This window comes from Penaeus chinensis, chromosome 14, assembly GCF_019202785.1.
Source record: "Penaeus chinensis breed Huanghai No. 1 chromosome 14, ASM1920278v2, whole genome shotgun sequence".
Classification (NCBI taxonomy): Eukaryota; Metazoa; Arthropoda; class Malacostraca; order Decapoda; family Penaeidae; genus Penaeus; species Penaeus chinensis.
The window spans coordinates 5,575,116-5,595,938 of record NC_061832.1 but is presented as its reverse complement, the minus strand read 5'-3'; the positions used below and the strand labels follow the sequence as shown (position 1 = coordinate 5,595,938).

Sequence of the window (20,823 nt, the reverse complement as noted above, 5' to 3'; positions counted from 1 at the left end):
CATACACACACAGTCACACAGAGAGAGACACACACACACACCTTGATTACAAAACCAAATAGCGAACAATAAAATAGATTCGAGAGAAGACTGCATTGTCATAAGATCAAGCTCTTCATCTCCAGTCCTATATATGGAAGGATCTGACGCCATTAACAAGACAATAGGTACAGAGCCTTCTGATTGGCTAAGCTCCTCAGCCAATCAGCGTCTTCGATGTGGTGAAGACTGCTATTTTTTTTTTTTTAAATAAGATAATAATATAATAGAGAATACGATAAAAATAGATTAAGCTAGAGACTGAACGAGGGAATAAGAGAGACGGAGAGAAAAGAAACAGTAAACAGAACAAAAACACGGGAAAAAAATACACGAAGAGATTAGAGAAGGAAAACAAACAAACAAAAGATAATAAAATGAAAAAAAAGAGACGAACAAACAGAAACCAAAAGAAGAGAAGCCAGAGAGACAGAGACAGACAGACACAGCTGACAAGAGGAGCAGTCATTTCCAACCGCTAATGGACTTCGGTCATGGAATCGAGACATCATACACGAAACACGGGAGAGAGAGAGGGAGAGAGAGGGAGAGAGAGAGAGAGAGAGAGAGAGAGAGAGAGAGAGAGAGAGAGAGAGAGAGAGAGAGAGAGAGAGAGAGAGAGAGAGAGAGAGAGAGAGAGAGAGAGAGAGAGAGAGAGAGAGAGAATGTGAAAACGTAGGAAGAGTGTAGAACAAGGAGGACGACGACGACGAGGAGGAGAAAGAGGAAAAGGAAGTAAGGAAGCGGAGAAAGAGGAAGAGAAGGTAAGAATGGAGAAGAATACGGAGAAAAAAAAAGGAAGGAAGATATAGGGAGAAGAGAGAAAAAAATGGGAAGATGCAGAATAAGTGAAGAAGAGAAGAGGAGAAGAGAGGAGCGAGGGAAGAAGAGGGGAGGAGACGGAGAAAGAGAAAGAATATGACAGTAAGGGCCAGGTGGCGTGATAAATGTAAAGTGACGGGGGTGGGGTGACGAAAAACAAGAAAGGAAAGGAAGAGAAGGGAAGAGAAATGAGGAAAGGAAGAACTCGAATTGTGGGAGAAGGGAAAATGAAAGATGCGAGGATCTCTGCGCTGGTGAAAAGACGCATAACCAGGATGAAATTGCATCAAGTCAGGACAGGAAGGAAATGTCGCCTCTCTCTGCCCCTCTCTGCCCCTCTCTGCCCCTCTCTGCCCCTCTCTGCCCCTCTCTGCCCCTCTCTGCCCCTCTCTGCCCCTCTCTGCCCCTCTCTGCCCCTCTCTGCCCCTCTCTGCCCCTCTCTGCCCCTCTCTGCCCCTCTCTGCCCCTCTCTGCCTCTCTCTGCCCCTCTCTGCCCCTCTCTGCCCCTCTCTGCCCCTCTCTTCCACTCTTTTTTCCACTCTTTTTTCCACTCTTTTTTCCACTCTTTTTTCCACTCTTTTACCTTCTTCGTCTTCGTCTTCTCATCCCTTATCTTCCTCCACTTCATCTTCCTCTTCAGGTCACCTTAAGCGGCTCATCACCATAATCAAGAGATTAATTTTGTGGTTTCATTATAATATGATGCATCAGGAAAAAAGAGCGAGAGTGAGAGGAGGGAGGAGCAGGTGGCGGTGAAGGAGAGGAAGAGGAAGAGGAAGAGGAAGAGGAGGGAGAGGAGGAGAAAGAGAAGGAAGGAGGAGGAAGAGGAGGAGGGAGAGGAAGAGGAGGAGGGAGAGGTTGAGGAGGAGGAAGAGGAAGAGGAGGAGGAAGAGGAAGAGGAGGAGGGAGAGGTTGAGGAGGAGGAGGAGAAAGAGGAGGAGGAAGAGGAGGAGGGAGAGGTTGAGGAGGAGGAAGAGGAAGAGGAAGAGGAAGAGGAAGAGGAGGAGGAGGAGGGAGAGGTTGAGGAGGAGGAGGAGAAAGAGGAGGAGGAAGAGGAGGAGAAAGAGGAGGAGAAAGAGGAGGAGAAAGAGGAGGAGAAAGAGGAGGAGAAAGAGGAGGAGAAAGAGGAGGAGAAAGAGGAGGAGAAAGAGGAGGAGGAAGAGGAGGAGGAAGAGGAAGAGGAGGAGGGAGAAGGCAGGAGAGGGGGTGATAGTAAGGGAGGGAATGAGTGAGGGTGAGGGAGAGGGAGAGGGAAAGGGAAAGGGAGAGAGGGTAAGGAAGGTGGAGAGTGAATGGAAGAGGAGAATTAGGGGATACCAACCATAAAATTCTCTCTCTCTCTCTCTCTCTCTCTCTCTCTCTCTCTCTCTCTCTCTCTCTCTCTCTCTCTCTCTCTCTCTCTCTCTCTCTCTCTCTCTCTCTCTCTCTCTCTCTCTCTCTCTCTCTCTCTCTCTCTCTCTCTCTCTCTCTCTCTCTCTCTCTCTCTCTCTCTCTCTTTCTTAGTCGCCGAAAGAAAGAAAGGAAAGAAAGAAAGAAAACCCGGGAGAGACAAACACGCTGAGTGTCCTTGTCCTGTTTCCTTACCCTCCTCCCTCCTCTATCAGCCTTCTTCCACTCGCTCCTTTATCACTTCCACTCTTTATCAACACCATCACCATATTACCAATAAAATCGCAATCAAAATCGATCACCATCTCCATCAACATCAGATTCACCATCAAAATAATCAACACCAGAACCAGTCATCACCATCAAAATCAGTCATCGTCATCATCATCATGAACCCTCCACCTCCCCCCCTCCCCCCTCCCATCTCCCACCTCACGCGCGTCCTATCGCCCCTCCCCCCAGCTCCCCATAAAAGATTTTACTGCTGGGGGATTCTCCTCAAAAGGGCTACGGAAGGAAAGGAGAGAGAAAAAAAAAAAAAAAAAAAAAATTGTATAATTATATATATATATATTATTGTATATATTATATATTATATATATAACCTTGGGTATGATTTCTTCCCGTCAGTCTTCCGTGATATTTTCATTTCTCTGTTTCCTTTGCTTATTTTTGTCTGTTTGTTTGTTTATCTTTCTCTCGTAAAAAAAGAGAGAATCAGTCTTCCAGTTGCTTTCCATGTTCTGTTGTTTTACTTGTTTAACTTTTACCTTGCATATATTCTGTGAAAAATACGAATACAAAGATAAAAAGCGGAAGAGGGTAAAAAAAAGTGCACAAATTGAGAAGTAGACAGAGAACGAGAGAGAGAACGAGAGAGAACGAAAGAGAACGAAAGTTCAGGAAAGAGAAGGAACGAGAACGAGAAAAAGAACGAGAGAGAAAAGAAACCCCAATCAACAGAATGGAGAACAATAACCGGGAAAAAGAAAAGAAAAGAGAAAGGGCGAAGACAAGAACCGTGGATCGTGTTCAGTGACTCGCTTCCAGGAGTTATGCAAGAAACTCGTCCGAACTCGCTCGGACACAGTTCGGGAAGAATTCTGCTCTGTCTGTCTGTCTGTATATTGTCTATCTATATTAACTATCTTTATACCTATAGGCCTGTCTGTCTGTCTGTCTGTCTGTCTGTCTGTCTGTCTGTCTGTCTGTCTGTCTGTCTGTCTGTCTGTCTGTCTGTCTGTCTGTCTGTCTGTCTGTCTGTCTGTCTGTCTGTATATTGTCTATCTATATTGACTATCTCTATACCTATATGTCTATCTATCTGTCTATCTATCTATCTGTCTACTTGTCTATCCGTAAATCTGTATATTTATCTATCAATCAATCTTGGTAATTTATTCCGAAACATAAACCAGAGGCATTTTTGTTTATTTCAGAATCTCGCCGGATTATGATACATGCAACATTGCAAAGCAGGAAATGCAGGAAATAAAGGAAAGTGGAAGGAGGGAAGGAATGAGAAGGAGGAGGAGGAGGAAGAGAGGAAGAGAAGGAGAATAAGAGGAAGGTGGAGATGGAGGAGAAAAAAACAGGAAGAGGGAAGGCGAGAGAGGAGGGAAGGAGAGAGAGAGGAAGAAAGCGAAAGAAAGAGAAAGAAAGAGAAAGAGAAAGAAAGAGAAAGAGAAAGAAAGAGAAAGAGAAAGAAAGAGAAAGAGAAAGAAAGAGAAAGAGAAAGAAAGAGAAAGAGAAAGAGAAAGAGAAAGAAAGAGAAAGAGAAAGAAAGAGAAAGAGAAATAAAGAGAAAGAGAGAAAGAGAGGAGTGGAGTGAAGTGAAGTGGAGTGGATGAAGGAAACAGCTCCGTAGGCTGGAATCTGGAGTCTGCGGGCGTGGAGGAGACCAAGAAATGGGCGGCGGTGGGCGTGAGGGTCAACGCTGGCGGGCGACTTCACCTTTTTTCTTATTGCCTCCTGGATTTTACTGCTCTCCGGTTGTGGGGAGTAGTCGTGCCTCGCTGAATCTCCCTTCGCTTCTCTTCGTTTCTCTGTCGATCTTGGTTTCCTTTTCCCTTCCTCTCTTTTCTCTCCTGACTTTCTATTTTCACCCTTTACCCCCCCCCCCCACCCCTCAATCTCAATCTCTCCCTCCCTCTCCCTCCCCTCCTACTCCTCGTGTACCACATGACCTCTTACTGGTGACTGGAAAAATCGATATTTTCCTTTATGAACCAAAACACATGTCAACACACGCATTAATATATCAATACACGCTCCAGTATGTTGACAAACACGTATATGAACACTCACACTCGTTCATTTTGCGTTCATTTCCACGAATCTTTTCCTTTTCCCTCTACATCTTTCTTTCCCTTTCTCCTCTCTCTTAAAGATACTACATAAATCTCCCGCCCTCTTCCCCTTCCTCTTCCCTCTTCCTCTTTATTCCCTCCATCTATGTACTTTATCACTTATTGCCTTTACCTTCCCTTTTCTTGCCTCTAACTTTGTGCTCCTGCAACTGGATTTGCACGTGTTTCACCTTAGTCTGCTCTCTCTCTCTCCCTCTCTCCCTCTCTCTCATCTCCTATCTCTTCTTCCTATCATTACCTTCTTCGTTATATATCTTCTAATTTTCCCCTTACAATTCTCACCCTCTCCTCTCTGCCCGTTACACTATTTATACCCTCCCCTTGCTTTTCTTCAACATTCTCCTCTCTTTCCATCCTTATTCCGAACTTCTCTCCTTCTTCCCTCGCCCCCCCCCCCCCCCTCTCTCTTTTACGATATGCACTCTTCTTTCTGCCCATTACACACTATCAATACCCTCTCCTTGATTTTCTTCTTCTCCCTCTACATTCTCCTCCTCTCCTTCCACTCTCATTCTTAAACTCCCCCCCCCCCCCCCGCTCCCCCCTTTCTCTCCCTCTTTCCTTCCAACATACCACGAATTCCGAGCACAAAAAGGGGGAGACTGCAAATAAAAGCAATTTTCGCAAGCCAAGGACCGGGAGAAGCGACCCCGTGTATATGGCCTCACGCAATCACCCGTGGCATACATTATTACCCTGCTGATGGAGCTCGCCGCGACGGACGAAAGGGGAAAGGACAGGATAGTAATTATACGTAAGTGAGGGAGAGGGAGAAAGTATATGCAAAGATCATACAAAATATCTTCCATGCGCTTGTGTATGTCTGTGTGTGCATGTATACTGTATATGTGTGAATATACATAATTTGCGTGTGCATATGAATGTGTATGTATATGCATATAAGCAAGTGTGTGCATAGATGTGTGTGCATATATATGTGTGCATATATATGTGTATGTGTGTGCATATATATGTGTGCATATATATGTGTATGTGTGTGTGTGTACACATGTGTATGTGTATGTGTATGTGTGTGTGTGTGTGTGTGTGTGTGTGTGTGTTTGTATGTGTATGTGTGTGTGTGTGTGTGTGTGTGTGTGTGTGTGTGTGTGTGTGTGTATGTGTATGTGTATGTGTATGTGTATGTGTATGTGTATGTGTATGTGTATGTGTATGTGTGTGTGTGTGTATGTGTATGTGTGTGTGTGTGTATGTGTATGTGTGTGTGTGTGTATGTGTATGTGTGTGTATATATACACACACGTGTGTATGAATATGTATGTATATATAACAATCCTCCCTGGCCAGGCCTCAAACCTAGGTCACTCCGGGTATGAAACCGGAGGGCCAGTACTAAACTAGCCATGCCGTACTGGTCCAGTACGGCATGGCTAGTTTAGTACTGGCCCTCCGGTTTCATACCCGGAGTTACCTAGGTTCGAGGCCTGGCCAGGGAGGATTGTTATATATACATACATATTCATATTCATACACATACATACATACATACATACATACATACATACACACACACGGAGGATTTTTATATATCTATATCAATGCGGCATTGCATTATTCCATCTTTCATGTGTGCGTATGTATACCTGTGCATATGTATATGCAAATATATATGTGTGAATGAGCATATGTATTTGCAAATCAATAAGAACAGACTGTGAATTGGGAAGTTTGTTTGAGCGCGAGTGTGCGTACGAGTATTGTGTGTGTATGTGTGTGTACAAGTATTGCGTGTACAAGTATTGTGTGTGTATGTGTGTGTACGAGTATTGTGTGTGTATGTGTGTACGAGTATTGTGTGTGTATGTGTGTGTACGAGTATTGTGTGTGTATGTGTGTGTACGAGTATTGTGTGTGTATGTGTGTGTACGAGTATTGTGTGTGTATGTGTGTGTACGAGTAATGTGTGTGTATGTGTGTGTACGAGTATTGTGTGCACAAGTATTGTGTGCACAAGTATTGTGTGCACAAGTATTGTGTGCACAAGTATTGTGTGCACAAGTATTGTGTGCACAAGTATTGTGTGCACAAGTATTGTGAGCACAAGTATTGTGTGCACAAGTATTGTGTGTACAAGTATTGTGTGTACAAGTATTGTGTGTACAAGTATTGTGTGCACAAGTATTGTGTGCACAAGTATTGTGTGTACAAGTATTGTGTGTACAAGTATTGTGTGTACAAGTATTGTGTGTGTATGTGTGTACGAGTATTGTGTGTGTGTGTGTGTACGAGTAATGTGTGTGTATGTATGTGAGTACGAGTATGTGTGTATGTATGTATGTACGAGTATGTGTGTGTATGTATGTATGTGTGTATGTAGGTATGAGTATGTATGTGTGTACGAGTATGTGTGTGTGTACGAGTATGTGTGTGTATGTATGTGTGTACGAGTATGGGTGTGTATGTATGTGTGTACGAGTATGTGTGTGTATGTGTGTGTGTACGAGTATGTGTGTGTATGTGTGTACGAGTATGTGTGTATGTGGATGTAAGTGTGTACGAATATGTGTGTGTGTATGTGTGTACGAATATGTGTGTATGTATGTATGTACGAGTATGTGTGTGAGTGTGTGTATGTACGAGTATGTGTGTGTAAGTGTGTGTATGTACGAGTATGTGTGTGTGTATGTACGAGTATGTGTGTGTGTATGTATGAGTATGTGTGTGTGTGTATGTATGAGTATGTGTGTGTGTGTATGTATGAGTATGTGTGTGTGTGTATGTATGAGTATGTGTGTGTGTGTATGTATGAGTATGTGTGTGTGTATGTACGAGTGTGTGTGTGTGTGTGTGTGTGTGTGTGTGTGTGTGTGTGTGTGTGTGTGTGTGTGTGTGTGTGTGTGTGTGTGTGTGTGTGTGTGTGTGTACGAGTATGTGTGTGTGTGTACGAGTATGTGTGTGTGTGTACGAGTATGTGTGTGTGTGTACGAGTATGTGTGTGTGTATGTACGTACGAGTATGTGTGTGTAAGTGAACGTTCACATAAGCCATAATATATAAACACTTTTTTTCAATGTCTAGCAACATGTTCCATAACCCGTTACTTAACTTGAGCCAAACCTGCACCTTGGCCCCAGTTATGAAATCAGGCAAGACAACTCCGTGGATTTTTTTCCTTCGTAAACTTAACTGATACCCTCTATCCGAGTGACAGAACTTCATCCGACTTTAAGTCACGTAATTTCGTGATCCATATCGGTGTCCTGTGGGATCCACGTGTCAAGGCCAATAAAGAAATGAAAAAAAAAAAAACATTAATAAAAAATATAATATATTCTGGCCTATATAAACTGAAAGATCAGGATGACACGAACCACCATATTTCTCTTCGGACGCCAGGACGGGGCGGCGGTCGGGGCACGAGGAAGATGGGGGAGGGTCAGGGGAGGGGGGGGGGCGGGCTCCTGAGGCTGCCCCTTCGCCCCCTTCGCTCCACGACGAAGGTACCAGACAGCAGACGGCGGGGGCGCGAGCGAAGGGGCGGGCGGGCCAACACGCGCATCACAACCACACCTTTAACCACAGCTTTACTTGATCTCTCTCTCAGCCCACCAGCCCACCCACCCCCCGCCCACTCGCCCTCGCCCATCAAAGTCCATCTCTTCCCTTCCCTCCCCCCCTCCCCCCCATGCACAAGTCTATAAATAGCACCTCCTCACAGGACAATAACCCATTACATCTCCTTTGAGAATATTACGTTATCGTACACCTCGGATGAAATAGGGGGAGGCGCAGGTTGCCAGAGGCGCGACGCCCTGCCTGCCGCCATGCAGCGAGGGGAAACGACACGCCCACCTCGGCTCACTGCAAATGGTGTTGAGGTCCCCCGCGGATGCCTGCAGGCCGCCGCACGCACACCCACCCACGCACGAAGGGCATTCTGGCGCACCATGCATACTTACGCACTCCCAGCGCCGTCTCGTATTTGATTTATCGGCCCGCATGAATCAGTCATGGACATCGCACGCCTGTCAATACCCAGGGACCGTCCGTCTTGTCTGTCTTGCTCTGGCGTGTCGCTTTATGTCTTAACCCCTGCGCTCCGGTTTATTTTTTGCTTTTCTTTGCTCCTTTTCCAAGTCATTAGCTCTTCTTCTCTCTCTCTTCCTCGTTCATCTTCTTACACCCTCTCACCCTCTGCAATCCCTCTTCCGCTCTTCTCTACTTTCTCCTCCCTCTCTCCCCTTTATTTTCCTTCTCTTTTCTCGCTTCCATCTCATTCCTCTTCCTACTCCCTCCTATTCCCCCTCTCTCTTCCTATTCCCCTTCTCCCTGTCCCTCTCTTCCATCCTCCCTTTTCTTCTCCCTCTCTTTCTTCCATCATTCTTCTCCCTCTCTCTTCCATTAACTTTCTCGCTCTCCCTCTCTTCCATCCCCCTTCAACCCTCGCCCTTTCTTCCACCCTACCTCCCTCTCCCTCTCTTCCATCCTCCCATCTCCCATCCTCCCATCTTCCCATCCTCCCATCTTCCCATCTTCCCATCCTCTCTCCCTCCCTCTCCCTCTCGACAACAACAACAACAACCCACAAGCAAACCGTCACTGCCCCCCCCCCCACCCGCACCCCCACCCCCCCAGCCCACCCTCGCCGTTCCGCTTTGTCAGACGAGTCCTCAGCCGGGAAAGTGCCTTGGGAGATGGCCATGCATACACAGACAACACCCGGCATGGTTTGCCACAGAACTCTTATGGGGTAATAAACGCAGAACGGGGAAAAGGGTGGATGGGGAAATTGTATGTGCGGGAGAGGGAAAGTGAGAGGAAAAGGGGAGAGGAAAAGGGGAGAGGAAAAGGGGAGAGGCAAAGGGGAGAGGCAAAGGGGAGAGGCAAAGGGGAGAGGCAAAGGGGAGAGGCAAAGGGAGAGGGAAAGGGGAGAGGCAAAGGGGAGAGGCAAAGGGGAGAGGCAAAGGGAGAGGGAAAGGGAGAGGGAAAGGGAGAGGGAAAGGGAGAGGGAAAGGTAGAGGGAAAGGAAGAGGGTAAGGAAGAGGGTAAGGAAGAGGGTAAGGAAGAGGGTAAGGAAGAGGGTAAGGAAGAGGGTAAGGAAGAGGGTAAGGAAGAGGGTAAGGAAGAGGGTAAGGAAGAGGGTAAGGAAGAGGGTAAGGAAGAGGGTAAGGAAGAGGGTAAGGAAGAGGGAAAGGGAGAGGGAAAGGGAGAGGGAAAGGGAGAGGGAAAGGGAGAGGGAAAGGGAGAGGGAAAGGGAGAGGGAAAGGGAGAGGGAAAGGGAGAGGGAAAGGGAGAGGGAAAGGGAGAGGGTAAGGGAGAGGGTAAGGGAGAGGGTAAGGGAGAGGGTAAGGGAGAGGGTAAGGGAGAGGGTAAGGGAGAGGGTAAGGGAGAGGGTAAGGGAGAGGGAAAGGGAGAGGCAAAGGGAGAGGGAAAGGGAGAGGGAAAGGGAGAGGGAAAGGGAGAGGGAAAGGGAGAGGGAAAGGGAGAGGGAAAGGGAGAGGGAAAGGGAGAGGGAAAGGGAGAGGGAAAGGGAGAGGGAAAGGGAGAGGGAAAGGGAGAGGGAAAGGGAGAGGGAAAGGGAGAGGGAAAGGGAGAGGGAAAGGGAGAGGGAAAGGGAGAGGGAAAGGGAGAGGGAAAGGGAGAGGGAAAGGGAGAGGGAGAGGGAGAGGGAGAGGGAGACCGACCAACCTTAATGGATCTTGTCCCCTTAACTCCCGGAACGTTCCAGTGATCTCTTGCCTGTGTCACGTTTTACTGCGAAAGAGCCTATTCCAACTGCCTCAATTTCTACCATCAAATTTTTATATTTTATTCTCTTATGAAATCTTATGATTGCATGGTTCCCTCATGTTCTCTCTCTTTCATCTCAACTGAAGTGTTATCTACATATTCCTATCTCTTTCTGTTTCACTCATTCTCATTACCTTCTTCCCTCTCCCTCTTCCTCTGATTTCTCCCTATCCCTCTTCCTTTCCCTTTCGTCTTATATTCCAGCCAATCCATGTAGTTTCCCCTTCACCTATTGTGCGGTGGGCAGCGGGCGACACTTTCCGTGTTGGCACAGTGCCAGTCTAGCCCCCCCACCCCACCCCCAGCCTCCCTCTTCGGCGCTGCCACCTACCCCTCTTTCCCCTGCATATCTTCCTTCCTCATCGACACTTCCCTCTCCCTCAGCGCCCTCCCCCTTCTCCGCCCTTACTTCCCCTCAATTTCCTCCACTTTTCCCATCTCCTCTGGTCTCCCAGTACAGCGGCTCCTCTCGGCCCTTTCGCCTCGCACAACGGACCGTCGACGGCCCTCCGATTCTCTTGAAGTAACGCCATCTTCCGTGACTTTTTTTTATACTGATAATCATATCTATTCCTTTTCTTCTTTAAGCAGCGGAAATATTGATTGGGTTCGCACGTGTTGGAAAGGCGGAGGATGCCACGTATTTTTTTTATTTTTTTTCCACGAGATAAACACTTCCTGCCAGCGAGGTCCTGAGAGTCAATTCATTCAGGAAAAAAAAAAAAAAAAAAAACTACAAACTCCACTCCCTATACAAATAAGGTAAATGAAATATAGGGTAAGCCTAACTTAACTATGCTTATAGTGTAAATAGAATATAATTTAAAAGATAAAAACAAAGTAAATTAAATAGAAGAGATGACGTGATGACATGAAAAAAAAAAAAAAAAATGCCACTGATCACAGCCACATCCGCTTCCTCTTCCTCCACTATCGCCATTTCTTCCTCCTCCTCGTCCTTTTCATCCTCCTATTCGTCCTCTTTATCCTCATCCTAATTCTCGTCCTCCTCGCCCCATCTTTACCCTCGCCCTCAGCACTGCCCCCTCTCTCAGCCTCATCCTCTGCACCCCCTTCCAACTACTACTCCTTGTATGCAGCCTCGTCCCTGTACACGAGGATCACCCAAAGAACAAATCCTCTCTTATCCGCCTTGTTGACACCCCATCTATCGCCTTCCCCCACCCCCTACCCTGGAACCCTTTATAATAATCAATACAATAGCTCCTTTATACCACAGCCTCCTTTCACAGCCCTGTAATCCCTTTAACGTACCCTTCTAAGCCTCCCCTCCCCCCCCCCCCCCACCCCTACAACCCATCTACGTGTTGAGGTCGGCCTTCGGGGCAATACAGGATCACACGGACGTAATCCCTCCCAGTTCGTAAGTGCTCGCCTGCCGACCCGTCTATTTGCGAAACGACTGGCTAATCTCTGCCATCGGGATTAGGTCGGTGGACTGTTTATCCCAGAAGCGGCTAATCAATGCACCCGAGCGATCGAACCTACAGGAGCTGATAAGCCTGAGGAAAAGAAAACACGAGGATCTGGTCAGGTCCATCTCCTATTTAGTTTCCAGTCTCGTGTGTCAAAGCGATACAAAAAAATGGGCTGGGAGAGTGAGAGGGAGAGATGGGACAGAAAGGAAATGAAAGAAAAAAAAATGGGGAAAAATGAGAAAGGTAATGAAAGAAAAAGAAAATAGTGAGGGAGAGAGACGGAGAGAAATGAGCCAAAGTAAATAAAAGAGAGAGAGAAAGACAGACTAAGAGAAACAAGAAAGGGGAAAAAGAGGACAAATGACCTTTTTTTGACCCGCCCAGCGTCCAGTCGGAAACACGAGGTCATCCACGGCGCCGGCCGTGTTTTGGTCCTGTTCGTGACGTCATCGTCAGCTGAATCTGACGGCGGCGTTGGCTTGTTTCCAGAGCAAGTTATCTGCATCGCTCAAATCGTATTCTCCCACGTTCCCTCTTCCATCCCTTCGCCCTTACCCACTTTGGCACCCCCCACCCCCTCTGCGTGGCACCACGAGCTCGACGTGCCATGCAAAACCCTAGGGGCAGGCACTTCGACCCCCACCCCCTCCTCCGGTATGCGCTCAACAACAGCCAATCATTATCAACGACGCCAACTCACCGGGCCCTTCCGCATTGTGGTTTGCATTCCAGCGAAGACCTAACATTCCTATTCCTATTCCTAATATCGTAGGCGTCGAATATCACTCGATATTCCGACGGTGTCCCCCTCCTCCACCCCCCAAGCCCTGAACTCCATAACTATATAAAAAAAAAAAAAAAAAAGACAATGGTTAGTCGATGTCGCTGGAATGCAAACTGGATCTAATATCTCCCGGGTGAACTCCAGCCTAAGCGAGGCATCTTGCATATGTATTTGACTATAAAATTACTTGTTCTAATGTTTTGTCCTTGTTGAAATACAGTCCAATGTTTTATGCGGAAATCCTCGGACGTGTCGCCTTTCCTTGCCATTCGTGACGTGTACTTGGGAATCTCTGCAGTTCATCCCCCATGAAAGATAATTGCTCGTCACATCCATCTTTCTCCTTTTATCTCCCTTCCCCTGCTTCTTTTCTTTGTCTATCCTTTGCTCTTCCTCTCTTTCTCTTTCTCAATTTGCTTTCCTTCTTTCTCTACCTTCCTTTCATTCCATCCCACCTTTATCCCTTCCCGAAGTTTCTTATTTCATGGTTCCTTCCTCCTGCCCCCCACCCCCCTCCCAATGCTCCGGCCGCCCTACGTCACTCCACGCCCGTGTCCCTCGACCTGCACCTTTAACTCGTGTACAGCATGAGGGCACATGCACACATACACCACTTCAGCGGAAGAAGCCTGCCCACGCAACTAGCTTGGAAATGTATTCTCTCTCTCTCTCTCTCTCTCTCTCTCTCTCTCTCTCTCTCTCTCTCTCTCTCTCTCTCTCTCTCTCTCTCTCTCTCTCTCTCTCTCTCTCTCTCTTTCCGTCTTCTCTACGCACCCTGTGAGTATCCCCCCTGTCATCTCCTTGTCATCCCGCTGACCTCCCCCCTCTCCCTCTCTCTCTCTCTCTAATACAATCAAAAGGAAGATGGACAACTTATTATTTTCTTTAATTAGTGTCTTAATGAATCCGGCCCCATTTTTTTTGTGTTACACTTAACGATACCGTAAAACTCCATTTGGCATTCCTTTCCTAACGAGAGTTTCGGAAACTTTACTTTTCTCTCTTCACAAAATATGCAAGGCTGGTTGAGAAGAAGTTCCTGTCTGTTAACAACTTTATTAATGCAGTTTGATAATCTAGCGAATATCAAGCTCTGAGGTAAAATGCAACAAGACATAAGAAAATATATATACATTAAATTAACTGTACAGTAACTCTAAAGTTGCATACACGCAGTACCTTTCTTATTTTCTACACTTTTTTTTTTTTTTACTTTTTAACTTTTGGCGTTTCTGACGTCACTCGGAGAGGCCGACCTTCCGCCTGACCTCCGCCCACGTGGAGGCGGCGATGGCCTTGGCCCTAGCGGCGCCGAGGTCGAGGAGGCCGACGAGGTGCGCCTTGTCCTCCAGGAGCCGCGTCAGCTCCTGGTGGATGGGCCTTAGGTGCTCGATCACCACATCCGCCACCAGCAGCTTGTACTGGCCCGTGTCCTTGCCCTCGCACTGGGCGCGGATCTCGTCGTAGGAGAGGCCCGTGATGGCGCTGTGGATCGTCATGAGGTTGGACACGCCCGGGCGCGCCTCGGGGTCGTAGTACACCGCCGACGTACAGTCTGTCACCGCCTTCTTGAGCTTCTCGAGGATCTGGTCGGGCGTGTCGGTGAGCTCGATCCTGCTCTTGGGGTCGGCCTCGCTCTTCGACATTTTCCTGGTGGGCTGTCGGAGGCTGCGGAGGCGCCCCGTCGAGTCGTCGTACACCATGGAGTGCGGCAGCCGGAAGGTGCGCCCATACTTGTTGTTGAACACCCTGGCCAGGTGGGCGGCCAGCTGGATGTGCTGCAGCTGGTCCTCGCCCACTGGGACGTGGGTGGCGCGGTACAGCAGGATGTCGGCGGACTGCAGCACGGGGTACACGTACAGTCCAAGGGGGACCTCCTTGAGAGCGGCCGACTTCTCCTTGTACTGCGGCAGGTGGCCCAGCCGGGCGATGGTGGTGAGGCAGCCCAGCACCCAGTTGAACTGGGCGTGCTCAGACACCCGCGACTGCTGGAAGAGCACGGCGCGGGCGGGGTCGATGCCGCACGCGATAAGGGAGGCCGCCATGTTGAGGATCTGCGAGTGCAGACTGGCGGGGTCCTGCGGGAGGGTAATGGAGTGCAGGTCGACCACAGAGAAGATAACGTTGTGGCCTTGTTCCTGCAGCTCCACCCACCGCCGCACCGCCCCGAAGTAGTTCCCCAGGTGAAGCACGCCCGTGGGCTGGATCCCCGAGAAGATGGTCTTCTTCGGCGTGGGCGGCTGGGACCCGCCTTCTGCGGCGTGCTCGGCGCCCCTAGGACCTGTGTGTGAAAACCTCCTCGTGGGGAGAAAGGCCTGGACATGGGACTGGCATCGGGGGGATACAGAGGCCAAGGGGAGGCCAAGGGCGCGGCACTCCTGCTGCGCCACAGCCAGCGCCGCCGCCACTAGTCTTCTCCGGGGCAACATCCTCCCACTTGTTCCTGCCTCTCCTTGCTGCTTCCTGCTGAAACATGATGCTCTACTTAACACTCGTAACACTCACTGGATTAATAGCACCACCACTGTCCACACTGTTAACACCACTTATTTCAGTACCTCACCAGCCCTCTTCCGCGTGCTGGCAGCTGCAGCAGCTCCGTTTCAATCTCTCGGGATTAACACAGATAATCATCAACATATCACGACCGACTACCGAATCTACAAAATAATTCATCGGCTTACAATCTGCAGCCCTTCTTCACAAATCTTATCGAGTGTTAGTAGCGATAAGGGTGCACAGATAACAGCTGTTGTGAGTCGCACGTCACGGACACAGAAAGCCTCACAATGAAAGGGGAATGAAGGGGACATTCCCTCCCTCCCTCCCCCCGCCCCCCACTCCCTCCCTACCACCCTGCAATACGTAATACCCTTCCCGCCAGGGTAATTCGCAAAAAGAAGAACCACTCCGCTGCACGAACACACAAACAAAAACACACAAACAAACAAACAGACACACCCTTCAAGAACTGTCCGGTCGAGTTACGCTCTCCAAGGGACACGTCATCGGCTCAGCTGATCGTCTGACACAAGCAAGTGGCAGCTGTGTCAGGTATGCGTGTCAGTTTTTCGTAATTCCGTGGCGTCGGATCGAATTCCACCCGGCGGCGAGGAGCGGGTCGGCCTCCAGCTGCGCCGCCAGGTCTCCCGCCGGAGGGGCATGGCCGGGGCGCCGGGAAGGGGCGAGGGTGCGTGTTTCTGGGTGCTTGGAAGTTAGTGTGTGTGAGTGTGTGAGTGTGTGAGTGTGTGAGTGTGAGTGTGTGAGTGTGTGAGTGTGTGAGTGTGTGAGTGTGTGTGTGTGTGTGTGTGTGTGTGTGTGTGTGTGTGTGTGTGTGTGTGTGTGTGTGTGTGTGTGTGTGTGTGTGTGTGTGTGTGTGAGTGTGTGTGTGTGTGTGAGTGTGTGTGTGTGTACGTGTGTGTGTACCTGTGTGTGTGTGTGTGTACGTGTACGTGTGTGTGTGTGCGTGTGTGTGTGTGTTCGTGTGTGTGTGTACGTGTGTGTGTGTACGTGTGTGTGTGTGTACGTGTGTACGTGTGTGTGTGTACGTGTATACGTGTGTGTGTGTACGTGTATACGTGTGTGTGTGTACGTGTATACGTGTGTGTGTGTACGTGTATACGTGTGTGTGTGTACGTGTGTGTGTGTGTACGTGTGTGTGTGTAGTGTGTGTGTGTACGTGTACGTGTGTGTGTGTGTGTACGTGTGTGTGTGTGTGTACGTGTGTGTGTGTGTGTACGTGTGTGTGTGTGTACGTGTGTGTGTGTGTGTACGTGTGTGTGTGTGTGTACGTGTGTGTGTGTGTGTACGTGTGTGTGTGTGTGTGTGTGTGTGTGTGTGTGTGTGTGTGTGTGTGTGTGTGTGTGTGTGTGTGTGTGTGTGTGTGTGTGCGTGCGTGTATGTGCGCGCGCATGTATGTACGTACATGTGTGTGTGTTTCTGTCTATGTGTATACGTATATGTAAACACGCTTTTAGCGTATTTACATGTGTATACACGTGTTGCTGTCTATGCATAAATACGCCATGAACACATCCGAGTATGTATACGTATTATGTCTGCATGTGTTTATTTTCGAAATAGCACACAACTTTCCAAAAATGACGCCAGGCACACATACCTCAACAGCTGATACATGATGTCACGCATGCATATCCTATGACTGCCTGCTATGTGGAGTATCATGTGCCATGTTGTATCCCTATTCGCATGATTAGCAAGTTTCTGATACGCTATGACGTCACTCAAGTAAGGCAAAGGACATTTCATGATAAGGATTCCTGGCGTACGTAGATGACATTTTGACCTTCACAAGATAGCTGCCATGCACATACTGTATGTGCATGACGCCATGACCTTCCTAAGGCGGTCGACATCAAGCTTGCATGACACAATAACCTTCTAAAAAGTCCCACTGTGCAGCGAATCATGACCTGTGTGTGCATGGCGGACTGCATGAAATGCCGAGGTACGAGGCCGTCATGCGAAATAGAAGAGGCATCTATTTCTAGTGTGTCCGTCCGTCCTCTTTACAGCAGATCAAAAGAGCGTGCGAACAGAGAGAGAGAGAGAGAGAGAGAGAGAGAGAGAGAGAGAGAGAGAGAGAGAGAGAGAGAGAGAGAGAGAGAGAGAGAGAGAGAGAGAGAATATTATGGGTTTGCACAAATATCGCACGCAGCTGGAAGAAGCTTCCAGAAGGCTTTAAACGCGCGACCACTCTTGAAACAATCAGATTTCATCCGCCTGCAGAATCAACGAATCGCAGGGCAGAACCAGTGGACGTGGAGAGACGCATCGAGAATGTAACGAAACTAAAAATGTAGAGAAGGGAGGGAAACCGTAAGGGGAGAAGAACGGGGAGAAGGTAAAGAGAGAGCGAAAGGGGAGAAGAACGGGGAGAGGAAAGGGGAGAAGGTAAAGAGAGAGCGAAAGGGGAGAGGAAAGACGGGAGAGACGCTGTCTTCCGCTTCCTATCTAGCCACGAGTTTCTCACGCTAAAAAAAAATCAACGTTTAAAAGATCAAACCGAATCGTCTCGAATAACACCAGACCATGTCGACGTGTTCCACAAAGTCAGTGCGATTTCAAGCGAACCTATCAACACGGCCTCCCCCCCTCCCTCCCCCTCTCTCCATGGTCTCCTTCCCCCTGCATTCACCCCCTCTCCCTTTCCATCTACATCCTCCCCCTCTATCCCCGCGAAAAATGGCCCACAAGACGCCTTGGTTATCAATACGAATTTGTTTTCCGACTGCACTCGCATGTCTCTTCCATGCTTATGCGCCTTACGTGCTGCCCGCTCCCTAGCTCGATAGGAAAATAAAAACACAGCGACTCGCCCAAATCCACATTCATGCTGAGACTAAATGAAAGAGGGACACGCCCCCTCGCAGTGCCGCACATGCGCAAACTCCCCCCTCCCCCACTCCCTGAATCCAATACCCCCTTCCCCTAACGCGTGTGACGCCTCGACCCCCCCCCCTTCCCTCCCACCCCCGAAATCTGTTTGCAGACTCATCCCGAACCCCAGGCCATAAAACCGAAAAAGATGAGTATCCTAATAAATTCCCTCAATTGTTTATTCATCCTGTTTATTTTTGATGCGGGTACAGATTGCGCAATCAATCACCACGACCTAATTGTATATAACAACGATCCTCTCTCCTGACACAGAAGTGGCAAATTTCTATCGCTATGGATACATGTGACGATACATGACGTGCGGGATGCTTGCATTGCACACTGAACACAGCGAGTGGGGCTACACTTCATAGCCTGCCTTTTAAACAATTGGGGGCACGCCTGTTTCTTAACATTAACCATAATATTTACTTCTATAATAAGTGAAAACTGCAGGGTTACATACTAGCTGTGCATCATGACTCTGTAAAGCAGCGTTCATCATGTCACACTGTAAATTAAATCGAACGTGATCTCACAATAAAATAAAAATTTAACAAAGGATAGGGAGCAAGTCAACAACAGTGGCAAGTCCCATTCCAGCCTGTTTAGTTCAAGCACTAGAACTTGGCATCAGCCTGTTGTGTTCTAGAACAACCAGTACAGGTTCTAGAACAAATCAACAGAAGGTTCAGTTCAAGTTCTAGAACAAGTGAGCAGCCTGTGTTCAGTGCAATTTTAGAACATGTCAAAAGCCTGTTCCATTCAAGTTCTAGAACAAATCAGCAGACTGCTTGGGTTCTAGAAAACGTCAACAACTGACCATTCAGCTCCAGTTCTAGAACACAACAGCTTGATGAATTCAAGTTCTAGAACATGACAGAGAGCCTGTCACTTCTAGTACAAGTCATCAGCCTGTTGAAGTTCTAGAACATTGTCAACAGCTAGTTTAGTTTCTAGAATGTGTCAAGAGCCTGCTCATGTAGAACTTGCCAACAATTTGCTCCAGAACATCTAATATTTTGTTCTAGAACATGCAAACTGTTAAAGACAAATCTCATTAGTAATCAAGAACTCATTCTCAAAGATCGAACACAAACTTCTAATTTACAGCTAAACCATTAACCTGTGCAAGATCAAATTCCGGCCTGTATGAAAATAGTCCACTATTTTTTTTACAAGAAAATCAACCATGACAAGAGAAAACAGTTCCTTACCGATACAAAATGTTAGGTGCTTGTGCATGTCAAATGCTTTTAGAAGAACTAGTCACCTGCATACATTTTAAATAAGACTGCTAATATTAGCTCCCGCTCAGTTCATAAATATCATTGATCCGATAATCACATGCCAATAAATGTCGTTGTTCAGTGTGTCTTGCGTATCCAACAAAACCTCTGCTTTGATCAAATTAAACAAATGTAATTCAAATGGTCAAACTTCGAGATTGTAATATATATAGCAATTTTAATGCAAATTTCTCTAGTAACACAAGCAAATGGAACAATTGATTTCTCTCCCTCGCAGTATGATATGAACAAGTTTCTACACATGACTGCAGTGGCACATAGAAATAGTAGCAACCTTTATGAAATCAGTACTTTGTTTTCCTTGAATCAAAACAGAATTAGGATCCTCTAATTAATGCTGCCTCTTGTGAAAAAAGAACATACTCCTGAGAATGTTTTGGGTAAAAGGAAGCGTAATAACAAAATAACAAATAAAGCATTGGCTATTCTAGTGATTTCCCTCCACAAAAAAAACACTGGGTATATAATTCACATCCTCTTAATTGCCTAATTAAATACCCATCTATGCATAGTCATGAAATGTGATGACTGCGATTCCACAAAATGAACCATAACTATTTTTTAATGTCCTCGATACACCCACTGTGACGGAACTACCCAGCTTTGTGCTATACCATTACATCCAGTTATTTTGCTTTATAATATACAGTAACAAAATGAACACAAATTCAAAGAATGTGTTTTTTAAAACCGAAATACATAATATAAATAAGAGCTTTTCACATCCACTGTGATTTGTACTTCACTTTGTTATGGAAATTGAAGAACTTTAGTTCATGGTACACCATATCTCACACTTTCCTCCCCCAACACAAACGAAAAACAGAAATCACACTGTCAATCACCATGTTGAATCACCAAACAGCAAACGAAAAAAAGAAAATCCATCCCCAATACTGCCCTCTCCTATAGGCCTACCTTCCCCCCTAGAGTCGGCACCCAATGCTAAATCACTTATCTAACCCACATACACAGCCACACAGCTCACACACACACCCCATTAGACTTGACGCACATGACACAGTAATCATAATAACCCTAAAGACATAATGTGTGATGTGTAGGTCACGCCCACCTTTTGTGAGATGAGTAAATAAGATCAATGAATGAATCGCTCGGAGCCGCCCTCAGGATCTCGCCCTGTCAAACTCATATACGGCAATAACAGCCCAACGAAGACACTTACTCCTCACCTACTTCATCCCCCGTAGTAGAAAGGCAACGTGAAATACTCACTGTTGGGCGTGGAGGAACGAGAGGAGAGTTTTTGGAGAGTTTTTGCACACAAAGGGACTCCTTATCGATCGCACGCCTTCCCCTCCTGGCAGACGACGCACTTCTGAGCTCACACGGAAAGGCCGTTCCAATAACACATTCTTTCGCGGCAAGGAATGCTATTTGTGATACTTTTACTACTCAGCTGGATTTGTTCATAATTATCTTTAATGTTTTTTTGTATGAATGTTAAATACATTACACCCCTTTTTCACAGAATGAAGAGGTCTAGTTTTTAGAAGATT

The 20,823-nt window shown here is 47.3% G+C and overlaps 1 protein-coding gene across 2 annotated transcripts; it reads right to left on the bottom strand.

Moving 5' to 3' along the window:
- Nucleotides 1-13,633: 13,633 nt before the first annotated feature.
- On the bottom strand, nucleotides 13,634-20,794 carry LOC125032536 (tryptophan--tRNA ligase, mitochondrial-like). Of its 2 annotated transcripts, none has more exons than XM_047623722.1 (2): nucleotides 20,540-20,794; nucleotides 13,634-15,056 (listed from the first exon to the last, which is right to left on the bottom strand). In XM_047623722.1, the coding sequence occupies exon 2, from the start codon at nucleotides 15,020-15,022 to the stop codon at nucleotides 13,832-13,834; it is 1,191 nt and encodes a 396-aa protein (XP_047479678.1). In that variant the 5' UTR covers nucleotides 15,023-15,056; nucleotides 20,540-20,794; the 3' UTR covers nucleotides 13,634-13,831. The 2 variants fall into 2 exon arrangements, with proteins under 2 accessions (XP_047479678.1, XP_047479677.1); XM_047623721.1 differs by having other exon boundaries at nucleotides 13,634-15,059; nucleotides 20,540-20,792.
- Between the last annotated feature and the right edge of the window lie 29 nt (nucleotides 20,795-20,823).

What these genes read in the sequence shown, in the direction of transcription:
- LOC125032536 (XM_047623722.1), bottom strand. Translation starts at nt 15,022, where the DNA reads ATGTTGCCCCGGAGAAGACTAGTGGCGGCGGCGCTGGCTGTGGCGCAG.